This window comes from Otolemur garnettii, unplaced genomic scaffold, assembly GCF_000181295.1.
Source record: "Otolemur garnettii isolate 467f Iridium unplaced genomic scaffold, OtoGar3 scaffold00004, whole genome shotgun sequence".
Taxonomy (NCBI): domain Eukaryota; kingdom Metazoa; phylum Chordata; class Mammalia; order Primates; family Galagidae; genus Otolemur; species Otolemur garnettii.
Genome location: NW_003852399.1, coordinates 9490832 through 9505178, shown reverse-complemented (window position 1 = coordinate 9505178; position 14347 = coordinate 9490832). Strand labels below are relative to the sequence as shown.

The window sequence follows — 14347 nt, the reverse complement described above, 5'->3', positions numbered from 1 at the left end:
GCAAATACCTTTTTAGCTGTTAATGAGGTTCAATGATTAAACTGAATCATAAAGTAAGACTTTGTCAATTATTTTGCCCTGCAAAATTATAAAGTTTTTTTTTCCACTAAGTTTATTGTTTTTATATAAAAAGTTTCTGGTATTATTGCTCACGCTAAGATGAAGGGGTGGGAAAAGGAGCCCAAATCCTGCCCTTCTCAGGGTTGACAGGCTTGTCTGGGGCGGCTGCATCAGGGGTATCACAGCTGCATGTGAATAGAGAGACTAACGCAGTGGGCCCCACCATTCTGAGTCACCAACTGAATGCCACCTCTCCTGGGAAAGTTTCCCCGGGTTCGGTGCTCTTCCCACACGTTCCCGTGGTCTCTGGTCTATCACCATAGCACAGCATAGTTAGTTTCTTTTCATTGTCTGACTTCTTCAAAACTGCAAACTTTGTAAAAAGAAGTTGTCTGATTTGTCATTGTCTACACAGGACCTAGCATTATGCTCAGCGTATGCTCTGCAAATACAGTAGAACCTCTGTAAGTTGACCACACAAGGGACTGTAATAAACTCATTGGCATACCGAGGTGGTCAACAGAAGGAACGACTGTGCTGATGATACAGGTGGTGCATGTTCTATCTATGGAATTTTGTCAACTCAAGGAGGTGGTCAATGTAGGGAGGTGGTCAACTACAGAGGTTCTACTGTATTTCTGAATCATGTGACAAATGTGAGACTTGTAAATGAAAACATTTCAAAGGAACATTTACTGGTATGATCCAAAAGTTGTAATAAACATTTTGTGAGATTGAAAAAATGTAAACACTTTTAATTTTCTAAAGTCAAGGAGAATTTGGGAGAAAAATGACTTTTAAAAAAATGTTGTTAAGAAAAAAAAAAGAAAAAAGAAAATGCTGTTAAGGCTAACAGTCTTTCAGTTGTAATATCTTATAGTAAGAAAAATTTTTAGAGGGATCACCTCTGTGGTTTATCTTTCAAGGGTACAAGTGAATCTTTCTAAAAGTAGAATATAAACGTCTCTGCACAATAACTAAGAAAATGACATAAAGGCTATATTAACCTGTTTGATGAAAATATTTCAAATTATATATGAAAACACCACACTGTACCCCATGATTGCATTAATGTACACAGCTATCATTTAATCAAAAAAAGAAAAGTAAAAGAAAAAAAGAAAATTTTAATTAGGGATGAAGGAAACAAGGAATTCACAGTAGTTTTAAAAATACCTTTGTTCTTGAATTACTATATGTAAAAATCTTTGATTGTTTATGGCAGTTCATGACAAAAAAGTGCCAGAATAAAATGCACTGTAGTAGGCCCTACTGATTCTCTGAGCAGATGCTCTTGACCTGGCAGGTGTGCTGGTCCCCTGATTGCTATGGGCATTAACCCCTAACAACTCACAACTGTCCCTTTCTCCAGAGAATTGCCCTTGGAAATGCCATTTCAGCTTCTGGTCAAGGATAATGGATGTGGTTGTATAAAACCTTACCATGGGTCAACTTTGATATGTAAGTCACACCCCAGAGCTGCCCGAGGGATCAGGCTGAGGCCCAGCTTTAGATAACCCCCTTCTCCACCTGGCTTCCCCCCTTCCCCCCGTCCTATCCTGCTTCCTTCAGTAGCTTGTAGGTTTCTCCCAAGAACAATCCTGCAATAAAGCAGCTACACAAGAATTCATATCTGCTTCTAGGAAACTACTCCTAAGATTTCAGTAAAATGAAATTTCAACTTCTAGGGATAGGATGACTCCCAGCGGTGTTCTTCCTGGGTTTATGAGAGATCAAGAGCAAGGAGGAATGTCCCCAGCATTTCCTCCTTGCTCTCTGTATTTTCAGAGTCATTCTACCTCTGATTAAGACGTATTTATTCAACATGATAAGCAGAAAGCTGCTTCCAGGAGCTTCAATTTATTCAAATTAAACATTTAAATAGGTACAGTACCTATTTTTTTGCCAGCAAATATGCTAGAAAGGTGTTAGGAATGCAATAATCCATTAAACATAATTTCTGCCCTTGAAATAAAAAGAAAAAAGAAAATTCAGCTCCTAACGATGCTCTTTAGACAGGAGAACTTAGGAAAAACATATATTACCCAATCTCTGATTTTGAGTCGATGATGCTCCAGCATTAGCCCCTCTGCCAGCTTAAGCTCACATGTACACACATTTCATTGTCTTTCCTTCCAGATCATACTCACATGGTGTCTATGAATCAGGTAAATTCAAGCCAGTTCACAGAAGCATCTCTACAATGGCATTATGGATGGGAGAATGCTGAGAGATCATTGCTTTTTAAAAACTCCTTCCCACATGATTGGGAGAGGAGGGTAGATGTGTTATTTCCTGACGATCTTCCTTGGAATAATGCAATTTTCTTTTAAGAAAATATATCATGGCTTGCTTCCCTCTGTGAATAAGTTTTCCCTCACTTGTTTTTGAATGTTTCCCATCTGGGGCAGCACTTGTGGCTCAGTGAGTGGGGCGCCAGCCCCATATACCAAGGGTGGTGGGCTCGAACCCGGCCCCAGCCAAACTGAAACAAAAAAATAGCCAGGCATTGTGGTGGGCACCTGTGGTCCCAGCTACTCTGGAGGCTGAGGCAGGAGAATCGCCTAAGCCCAGGAGTTGGAGGTTGCTGTGAGCTATGATGCCACAGCACTCTACCAAGGGCCATAAAGTGAGACTCTGTCTCTAAAAAGAAAGAAATGTTTCCCATCTGGACACATCCTGAAAAAGCATCAGAGAGGCCTCCTGCAGCAATGCCACAGTTAGTATCGGCTGTTGTGCAGTTGCGCTGGCCACGGGTCATGTGTGTGCTCACACTTGAGTGCTCGCTCACTTCCTATCCAGTGCTGGAAGAGTTTTGAGGCAGGAAACAAAAGATATCCTTTTTTGAAATGTTTCCTTAAGTCATTGACTATGTGCCCAGGATCCATTTTTTTCTTATGAGAACCTCATCTAAGAAATAAAAACATTATGAAAAATGTCTTTTAAAAAAGATGTTAGGTTTCCTAACATCTCTTGGCCTCAAGTTGTCTCCCTTGTCACGTGAGAAAGTGGAGCTATGTGACTTCTGAGATCCTGTTCTTCTCTTATGTATTCTGATTGCAAAAGGCCTAGGCCCTTTCGTCTTGGATGTGCTATATTCAAACTCCATTTAAAATCATTTCCTTTAACCTGCATCAGTACTGATTTTTTCTGTGTAGTTAGTAAGTCAAAGACGGCCGGGCGTGTGTCTGTGGGTCTGTGTGTCTGTGTGTAGTTTAATCTGTGTCGGGCTTATCACTACAGCTTTCTCAAATTTGTGATGTTTTTGACTGAAGTGAAAGAATGGAAGTAATAGTCAAAAACGAAAAAAAAAGAAACAAAAACCAAATATTATCTTGCCTCCCAGGAATGGATAAGGGCTGTAACAAACACCCCCCATACCTCAGTGGTTTAATAAAATGAAATAGAATGAAATAAAACTATATTGCTCGTTCAGAGTCCAGCGCTGTTGGCAAGGGCAGATGGAGGAAGGGTCTCTGCTCCACGTGGTCATTACAGGACGCAGGGTCTTTCCATCTTGGAGCTCTCTCCCCTCCAACACAAGGGCCTCTGAAGTTGCTGCAGAACAGGAAAAGAAAGTGGAGGATCACTATCACCCCCCAGAAATGTTTTTGAGCCAGGACTGAACTGACCCTTTACCAGCTGGAACTTGGCCATGTGGCTCACAACATAATTGTGAGGTGGCTGCAAAATGTATCTGAAAGCTCACTGCAGCTTCAGACCCCCTGGGCTGAAAAGATGTGCCCAGGCATGAAAGGAAAATCATGGATGTCGGTGAGCTCGGCCGTCTCTGTCTTCCCTGTTTTTCTGACTCACCAGCATTCTGGGGCTGGAAGGTTGATACAGAGCCTGGCTGAGCAGTGATTTTCCTGCCCACACGTCCCGCCCTTGTCTTTGGGCTGCCTCTCACATTCTCTCTCCCAACTTACACACCATCTTCTTTCTTTAAGTCGCATCTTTACTCTCTTATTTGACACCTTGAGGTGCAGAGATAATGGGTGTGTGTCTGGGGAGCCCTGAATGGAGGACTTTCATGAGTAAGATGAGCAGGAAGGACAGCCCCCTGGAAAAATGGCAGAAATGTCAGAAAGGGGATTGGGAGAGACAGCGAGGACCCCAGGACAGGTTTGAGTTGGTTGGGGCTGGGAAATAATTCATCCCACAGGAGGCAAAAGGCATGGTGGAAATTCTGTTTCTCCCTGTCTTTGGAGGTGGTATCTGGAACAAAATTTTATGAACCTAATATAATTTGGGGCTGAAGATCCTCTCTCATGTTAACTGCATTGGGAAGGTCCACGTTCACAATTAAGAACTGTAAACATTTACTAGTAAGTCATTCCAGCTGTTAAATTCTTTTAACACTCACATAAAAATAACACACACACATATTCAATAATTTAGACAGATGTTTTTACAAAGAACATCATTTGCATGGAATGGAAACCAAACACGTATGCGTTTGTGAGCCCACAAGGACACATATTCAACAAATCTGCCCAGCATTCAAAACTGAATCATCACAGCAGGAAATCCCTCTGTATTATTCTCCAGCTTGTTCCTAAAGAGTTGCAGAGATTCTATTATATTGTAGTACTCCTAATGTAATGTAGATACCTGTGACAGAGGCTCCCAGCTCAAGACTCAGGTCATGAAAGGTACTAATTCAGTTTCTCTTCTGGTCATCAATTACCAACAATTGAGCCCCTTCTCATTTGCTATGCTGAGTTTAATAACACGTTCTGAAAACAAGTTTCTGTTTAAGGTTGTAAGTAGCATTTCTGACACCTAAAATTCTTGCATGGACAATTTAACAGAGCCAACAGACACAAAAGTCTTGCCACAAATAATTCCCATGAAGAATTTAAAAACAGTGAATCCTTGGTAGTTCAAAGCAAGTGGCCAGACTTCAGTCCTCTCCTAATATTAAAAGGAATTAGGTGAGCCTATTCTGAAAGTCATGTAAGGAAACTGCTTAGTTGACACAGTGTTTCTTTTCCCCAGGGCTTTCCAGGAAAAGATGGTTCCTCTGGCCCTCCAGGACCACCAGGGCCAATTGTAAGTATTTCCAGAATACTACTGGGACGTACTTAGCTTTAGAGCCCTTCATTCCATTCCCTTCCCTTTCCTTCCTTCCTTCCTTCCTTCCTCCCTTCCTTCCTTCCTTCCTTCCCTTCCTTCCTTCCTTCCTTTCATTTCCTTTCCTTTCCTTCCTTCCTTCCCTTCCCTTCCTTCCTTCCTTCCTTTCCTTCCTTCCTTCCTTCCCTTCCTTCCTTCCTTCTTTCCCTCCCTTCCTTTCTTCCCTCCTTCCTTTATTTCTTCCTTCTTCCTTTTTGTTTCTAAGACAGAATCTCACTCTGTTGCCCAGACTAGAATGCAGTGGTGTCACCAAGCTTATTGCAACTTCAAACTGCTGGGCTCAAGGGATCCTCAGCCTCCTGAATAGCTGGGACTAGAGGCAAACGTCATCATTACTGGCTAATTTCTCTCTCTCTCTCTTTTTTTGTAGAGATGGGATCTGGCTGTGTTGCTCAGGCCAATCTCAAACTTCTGGTATCAAATAATTCTGCCACCTCAGCCTCCCAAAATGCTGTGATTATAGTTGTGAACCACTGCACCTAGCCACACTTTATTTCTTTTGAGAGATTTTCTTTCACCAGATCTTTCACTCAGTAGCCATCTTTGCTATAGTGTAACGACTCATCCCTTAGTAGGGAACTCTCCCTACACATCTTTAAAACAATAACGTATCCATATAGCCTGATTATTCTCCCTCTGAGCTACTTTTCATAATGTCACCTGCATTGGTTTAGGTTTTTATTAGACACAAACAAGGCCTGAATTTCAAAGAACACCAGACCTACAGTGTGAAGACTAAAAAAACCAAAAGTCTTCCCTACATTTTTGGTGGCTGGGATCAGGAATGCACAGTGGAACCTAAAGTCTTGGTGACCAGGGGGAGAGAAGCTGTGATTAAGTATTTGTTAATCTTGCTTGAAAGTTAGCTGTCAGCCCTGAGAATGTGTGAGTCTTCACTTTGTTTTATTTTCCTGCTTCTTTTCTAGGGCATTCCTGGAGCCCCAGGGGTCCCGGGGATTACAGGAAGCATCGGACCACAGGGCGCCCTGGGACCGCCTGTGAGTAGCAGTAGCAGCTGGTCAGGCCCATGCTCAGTCATCACATTTATTTATGTGTTTAACCTAACCAGTGTCTCTACTGGTGAGAGAGAGGCTTACTCCTTGGGAATCCATAAGGGAAACTGCAGAAGCTCCTGGGATAAAGAATAAAATCTGATTGTGCATATGTCCTGGCTAAAGACAAAGGGTCCTAACGGAATAGTCAGTTGTGCTTTGGCTTCTGTATGTTTTTGTTGCCTGTGGTTATTATTTTTTTTTTCTGTCTTTGGCTAAGTAAACTCAATATCATCTTTGTGGAGACTGGTCAACAGCTATGTGTTAAGCAAGCCTGGCTCCCAAGGGGGAGAAATAGAAGGCTGGAGAGATTCAAGGTTTTATGAGAATGGCAATAGATTTTTCTTTTCTAAATTCTACAAGACAGAATTTCTCACTAAAACACACATGTAAGTGAGCAGTGGTGCAAATGAAAGCATAATGAACGGAACTCATCACCTGCCATTTCTGTGTTTCCGGTCTCAGGTTGGTATTTAGATGTGATCAGTTGGAGGGAGAGGAAGGGGAAAAAACCGATGAACACATCTGCGCCTATTTCCTACAGTGAGCTAATCGCATTACAGGCCCTCTGGAGCGCACTTGGCATCTTCTGGTGACTTGCAAGTGGTGTTGGTCAGCATTTTGATATTATCTGTGGAGTGCTAAGGCTGTGTCCTTAAACTAAAACAGCTGAAATATGTAAAGGTATTAGTGCAAACACACGCAATTTATGGAACAGTGAAGTCGAAATCTAATGAATTAGATTTCTATTGCTGCCTAAGACATTACTGCAGTCTCAGTAGCTTAAAACACAGATTTTTTATTTCACAGTTCTGTAGGTCAGAAGTCTGGCATGACTCTCACTGGGTTAAAGCAAGGTGCTGGTATTTCCTTTCTGGAGGCTGTAGGGGAGGATCCATTTCCTTTCCTTTTCTAGCTTCTAAAGATTACCCACATTCCTTGGCTTGCAGCCCATGGCCCACTTCCATTATCAAAGTCAGCAAAGTTCCATCTCTGGCTTTTCTTCCATAGCCACTGCTCTCTGACACAGCCAGGAAAGTTCTCCTGCTTCCTAGTACCTGTGTGGTTACATTGATGACTCTACATAATTTCCCTGGTCATCCCAAAGGCCTTTACTAAGTCACATTTGCACAGTCCCTTTTGACATTTTTAAGGTAACACATTCACAGTTTCTAGGGATTAGAAGATTTTAGGGGTATTTTTTCTGCTTATCATAGTGAACAAGATGCAACAGAAATATTGGTTCCCATTCATAAAGATGTCTCTTTTCCTCTAGCTACCTAGGTAGTCTTGTTACTCTTTATTCTCAAATTCATTTTAATCAAATGATTTCATCCTTTTTCTAAGCTGTGATGCACATGACAGTATGTAAACCCGTGCAACGTGTGTATCCTGATTTTAGTAAACACATCCTAATTGGCACATCTAATTAAATGCTATCTTTCCCGGAAACCTTACAAAGCCACATTGTTATTCCAAGTACACTTTCTTTGTCCAAAAAAACGTTAGATCTCCTCTTTTCAAATGAAACTACTTTTGGGCCACAGGAAAACAAAATTTATTGCTTTATCTTCACACTTTCTTTTTAATCCTAAAAGACATTAACAAATATGATTCTGTACATAGAAACGTACACTGATCCCCACATGTGCACACACACGCACACACATGCACACACATGTGCCTGCCTCCACCATTCCTCCACTGCAAGCGTATCTATTCATTTGATTCTAGGCCATTTCATACCAAAACAAAAATCTTAAAAATACACCCTCTGTAATTGGGCTTCAGTCTGCTTTCCAAAATGTGCTCCTGGGAACCAGAGTTCCAGAATATGTCAACAGGACTTAGAGAGCATGGGGTCCTGGTCAAAGAAGTACCAGATACAGTGCATGCTAAATCTGTTTCTCAGAAAGTCATGGGAAATTTTAGGATATCAAAGGCTTTGAGGCATGCTGATGTAAAACAAGAAAATACCAAAAAGCTGTTTAATTTGGTAGGACAACAGACAGATTTGTGCACAGGGCAATTTTCTTGTCCTTCCCAGCATTTCTAAGCACTAGTTTCTCTTAACTAAGGAGCAGGCTAGAGGTTGATCCTGATCCAAGAGGGATGGAATGGCAGGGGGCTAAGGAAAGAAGAGCAGGGTCAGAGCCTGGGGAAGGGGGTGAGTGGAGTCCAACTGGGTCATGGAGAAGTCAAGGGAGACCTGAAATTTATTAAGTGTGGCAGCACCTTGCTTACCCACCTGGGCGCTGGGTAGGGATGCCACAGGCGGCTTAGGAGTTTCTTCTCAAAAGCAAGTTGTTCTCTGAACTGTGCAGCCCAGATTTTTCCCTGTGTTTGGGGCTGCCAGCTCCCAAATGCCTGCTGGCTGCCAGACTGGTGTGACTGTTACAGCAGGCTTGGTGTCATGGCATTAGGCCTTGATTGATTTCCCATGCATGGCTGTCTAGGAAGGCAGGAGGGAAAGAGACCAAGCGGGGCAGACTGAAAATAGCAAGTGTTTCCTACCGCTGGTGCCAGATGCGCTTGCTTTTGTGTACTCTGCCTGCAGTTGCCGGCTCTCCAGGGCAGAAAGCACAGTGCTGCCACCGGGGTCCTGACTCCTTCCTGAGTTTTAAGCATTGTCTTCAATATGGTTCTTCCTCTGCAGTAGGGCAGACAGTGACTAAGCACCTGGATAAAGCAGCTCCTTACTGCTCCTTAGCTAGTTAGAATAGTCCAGAGTTACAGCCTTTAAAGCTCATGGGGTCGGAAGTCAGCATGCCTGGGTTCTAAATGTGTCCCTAAAGAAAATGAGGTCTCTATATAAGAAGCTATAATAAGAGGAAGAAAGTGTGAAATGCCTGAAGGGGAAGACAAACAAGTTAGCATGGAACCTCTGGTGCTAAAAGGGAGAGAAAGATAGAGGGCGGGGGAGGGAGAGATAGAGGGCAAGAGAGAGATAGAGAGGGAGAGAGAGAATGGAAGAAGACGAGAGAGGGAGAGAGAGAGGGAGGGAGGGACAGAATGGAAGAGGAAGAGGGGAAAGAGAGAGAAAGAGAAGGAGAGAGAGAAAGAGAAAAAGAGGAAGAGGGGAAGAGAAGGGGGGAAACAGACAAAGAGAGAGAGGAAGAGAAAGGGAGAAGGGGAGAAAGGGGGGGGAGAGAGGAAAAGAGAGGGAGAAGAGGGAAGAGAGAGGGAGGAGGAGAGATAGAGGGAGAGGACAAGAGGGGGAAGAGAGAGAGACAGAGGGGGTAGAAAGACAGAGAGAGACTGGGACAGGGATGCCTCCTAAGCAGAGGGGTGTAAGTAGTGGTTCCAGGAAGAGGCAGCCTTCTTTCAGTGAGATCTCCAACGGTGGATGGGTTTCCCATGCACAGAGACAGGAAGATGGCAATGCTTAGGTGGGGATTGTAGAAAAACAGGGGAACACAGAGTACCCTCCGTCTTTTGTACAGTTGAATAGTTTTCAGTTCTCTCTAGCTCCATCAAAACTACTGCAATTTTATTTCAAGCCCTGCTCACTCTTCACCCTCACTGAGACTATCACAAGAAGCTCTCATTGGCCCCCAAACTCTGTTTGAGCCCTGGTCCGATTCCTTCCCCAGCTGCCAGGACAGCTTCCAGTACCACCCCCCATCATTCCCTGGCTCTTACCTCCTCACCACATCCCCATCTCTGGGACAGTGGTTTTCAACCATTTTTACCTCACAGCCGACAGCACACTTACATTATGTTAATAATAATAATAAAAGAGAATGTACTTTCCATCCTTTGAACTTCTTTTGAAAATAATCTAACTAATGATTTTGAACCTTTTCACAGCATACTAGGATCCTCTCACAGCACCCCAGGGGCCGCAGCACACGAGTTGAGAACCACTGCACTAGGGGCTGGGGCCCAGATGTGCAGCACAGCACACGTGGCCCTGCACGATGGGCTCTTACCTTCCTCTCCAACTGGATCTACCATCATCCCTTCCCTGACAGCTCTCCACATACATGCCAGCCGCTTTCATCCTTTTCTGCCTCAGGGTTGCATTTCCTCCTTTCACTATTTGGTGAGCTCCAGGCTGTTCTTTAAGACGGCACCCTGCTATGCAGCCACCCTGAGGGACTTCATTCCAACTGTCCTTTAGGACAGAAATGGTATCATACCCCAACTCAGTGCCTGACACACAGAGAACACTTAGTATGTTTTTACTGGGAGAAAAAAAAGAAGATATGTTTGCATTCTACATAGGCCAATGTTCAGGAGAGTCTTTCTTTCTTTCTTTTTTTTTGAGACAGAATCCTACTTTGTCACCCTCAGTAGAGTGCCATGGCACCATGGCATCAAAGTTCACAGCAACAGCAACCTCAAACTCTTGAGCTCAAGCTATCACCTTCCCATAGCCTCTCAAGTAGCTGGGACTGCAGGTGCCTACCATGACACCTGGCTATTTTGAGAGACTGAGTCTTGCTCTTGCTCAGGCTGGTCTCAAACTCATGAGCTCAGGTGATCCACCTGCCTCGGCCTCCCAGGTGCTGGGATTACAGGCGTGAGCCACCACCCTTGGCCAAGAAGAATGTTCTTATAGGGGTCAGGTCATGGAAGACCTTTAGAGCCAGCCTAAGTTGTTTTGATTTTGTTTAACAGACAACTTTAATATGTGGCACTTGGACCATGAGATCATTTCTCTTCCTTTCAGCCCAAAAATTCTGTGAATCTATGAATGTAGCTACTGTATTTTCTTTTCTTTACATTTCACGTGTTGCTGAAATTAAAGGAAAATATGCTACTTTTTCCTGTCTGCATCTGCAAGGAATATGTGTTTTCCCTCAAAGCAGACTTCAGTGAAGTTATGGGCCTTCACTTGCTCAGGAATTTTTATTTTGTTTTTATTTTACTTTGTAAAAAAAATCAAAGATGTCAGAGAAGTTGAAATAAAAAGCGATTTCTATCTGTACAGATATATCACTAAAAAGATCTTTCACCGAGACTGCCTATCTGTCCGTTAGCTACTTAATTACAAGCATCATGGGACTGAGTTTGAGAAATTTCCACCCCAATTAAACAGGTCCATCTTGACATACCAGAGGGTGCCAATCATGGATGCTGTCCATTTACCAAATCAATCAGGTCTGCACTATGATTCCATTCTCTAATTTGAAACGCTTTTCAAATAATCCAGTGGAATAAATGATAGGAAGGAAAATATCAAAAGCACAGAAATAAAAATATAGAAGATAAAATGGATCTTTAAAAATGACTCAATTACTTAATGACCTAGTTATTTGAGTTAGGCTTTGGGGGGTGGCATGTTTGCTTGATTTGTTTTATTTTAATTAGAAAAAATTACCTTCATGGGAATAGGAGTTATTGACTAGCAAAACTGCTGAGCAGGGCTTTCTTTCAGTGGAACAGTAGAGTAGACTCAGGATACAGGCAGATTCCAGAGACCCCAGTTTGGACTCAGGGCCCAGCTTTTCCTGTGTGACCTCAGGCAAGTGATTTAACTTCTCAGTGCCTCATTTTCCTAATCTGTAAAATGGAAATAATATCTCATAGGACCATTCTAAAGAATAAATGCATTAACCTTGTAGGAGTATTACAAGCACTAAATGAGTTAATTTTATAGGAGTACTATAAGAATTAAATGAGTTAATTTTATGGGGCTGTAACAAGGGTTACTTGCCAGCACCAAGAACAGTATGTGGGACGTGGTAAAGCAGCTTACATATTAACAACTGGTATTTACAGTTTCTTAACATGGTAAAAACATGGAGTAGTTATTTCATTTTCTGCTTTTTTGTTGGTCTTTATTTGAGGCGGGGTTGGAGGGTTTTTTGTTGTTTGTTTTGATTTGATTTTTTTTGCCTCCAATGCCTGAAAAGCTATTTCTGTTAAGGATTTATTTAGTGGTAATATAAATAGCTCTTATCTCCCGTGGGACCTACAAGTGGACATTCATATTTCTTTAGCAACTTGTCCATCTGTGAAGTCTAAGGGATGAGAGAGGGCACAGCAAGTACGTTTACTTCCAAAAAGCCATTTGGACTGGGGGCAGGGGAATGCTATGTAAATCTTACTTTTCCAAAACATTTTTATAATGGAAATTGAGCATTTATTTTAACTGAATTAACTCTTTTTCTAAAAGACCTTTGCCTGAGTAGGTCTTAAATAATTTTTGTGTCAATCAGAGTTCAAATGAAGCACAAATTGGCTTGTCAATCATACTTAAAGTGAATGCAGCCATTGATTTTTTTCAGTTAATACATAGTTTTTGAGCACCTGTCACGGGCCAGGTGCAGTCCTGGGAGTTGGGGACGCAGAAATCCATAAGATGGACACAGGCACTGCCTATGGAACTCGCATAAGAGGTCACACATTGTGAGGGTCTGCTTTCTCTTAGATGCTGAAATCCTTCCGTTGCAAGCCAGCCTTTGTAACTTCATCAATTTCTGTTTCTTGGGCTCCTTATTTCCCTTTTATAAGACCCCTTATAAAGGACCCCAGAAATCACTTAATTTGATGGCTTCATCTTATGAGGCAACTCAGAGAGTTTGAGTGACTTGTAGGTCCAATGTCTTGGGGGATTTTTCCCCAAAATACTAATGTAAAAGTTTTCAAACATATTCCAAGTTGGAAGAATTTTAGAACAAATATCCTTAGACCCAATACCAACATTCTAACATTATCCGTATGCAGACCATGTGTATGTTTAAATAAAATTCTCTTGTGTTTAGTTGATGATTGGTTTCATTTGCAACCTTGGAAAATTATTGTACGGCACATGAAAGGGTAGATTTATACTTCTAGTTGAAGTCAGTTAATATTTTCTTTTCATTTTATTAATAGAGCAAAAGGAAATGTAAAATCAGAGGAGGTCGACAGTAGTCTTAGATTTATAATAGATGTTTCGATTTAATATGGGACTGAGATGAATATCTGAGTGGTTCTTTATGCAAGAAACTAGTGAGGTGTTTTGGTAATATAAAGGAATGCGAGTTATTGTCCCCAGTTTTAAGGATCTTACCATTTCCATAAAGGGAAGAGAAATCAATGCTTTGACTTGTAATTAAATATGTGTAACAACAAAAATCTACTGTAAAATAACTGATACTCTAAATACTACATTAAAGTAGTCCCATGCTTGGTAATTAATTTGTAAGATTTATGGTTAAACTTTTCCTACATTTCAAATTGTTCATATGCTACCTAGATTGGGCCTATGAAAAGGAGAAATTATAATTTTAAAGAGTAGGAGGAGAATCTGGGACTAAATTACAAAAGACTGTATTCACAAACTTTGGATTTGTCAGATGGATGTCCAAGAATCACTGAGTGATTTGAAATGAAGGAAGAGCAGCCATCAGTGGATAGTCCCTGAGCTTTCTACATGGTATGATGGGGGGTATCCGAGGAAGAGGAGTCTGGGGTTGAAGGGAGGATGAACTGGGAAGAGCAGCTTCCAGCAGGAGTCAGCTAAAAGGATGCGCCAGATTCCCTAGTTCACCTGGGTGGTGAAATGGAAGGGATGGATATGGAACTGAGATGCATTGCAAAAAAAAAAAAAATGTAAGTGTGTATTGAATAGACATGAGAGAGGCGAGAAAGGAGAGAAAAAAGATAGATCTGGTGGCAGACCACTTATATATAGGTCATTATGAAAGTTTTAAGATACACAAGAATCAAGAAACATAAAATCTAAAATGGAAACAAATAAAGCCCTCCCAGCATCACTGATACACCCAGCAAGTTAAACTTGAGGGGTGAATCAGAAAGGACGCTGTCCACTGTGTTTCTTGGAAGTAAAATAATGGTCCATAGCACGGTCTATCTCAAAACTTCCGGAGTGAGGTACGTATCTGCCCAGGAGGGTCAATTGTGCTCTTCTCTTTCCTTCCCAACTCCATGTTCAGAGACAGCTCATTTGCAGCTTGAGATTAGTGGGAGTAAAGGCATTGACACCTCTGAAATCAACAAGCACGCTAAGTCAGGGAATTTTCTTTCCCTTGAAAGCCTGTTTACCTGCCCTCCATGGGGTGCAACCAGAATTTTTGAGTTTGAATAACTGTGAACTGAGCAGAGATTTTGGAGACGACACGGAGTCTGGTTTGGAATCTGTTGAG

The 14347-nt window shown here is 42.0% G+C and overlaps 1 protein-coding gene across 4 annotated transcripts in view; it reads left to right on the top strand.

Annotated features, from left to right (window-relative positions):
- Nucleotides 1–14347, top strand: part of COL14A1 (collagen type XIV alpha 1 chain) — a 213906-nt gene that overhangs the window by 173952 nt on the left and 25607 nt on the right. For all 4 annotated transcript variants that reach the window (XM_023517768.1, XM_003782379.3, XM_023517769.1 and 1 more), the window contains exons 41-42: nucleotides 5062–5115; nucleotides 6123–6194. In XM_023517768.1, the coding sequence (XP_023373536.1) occupies nucleotides 5062–5115; nucleotides 6123–6194 (126 nt within the window). The remainder of the gene's footprint in view (nucleotides 1–5061; nucleotides 5116–6122; nucleotides 6195–14347) is intronic.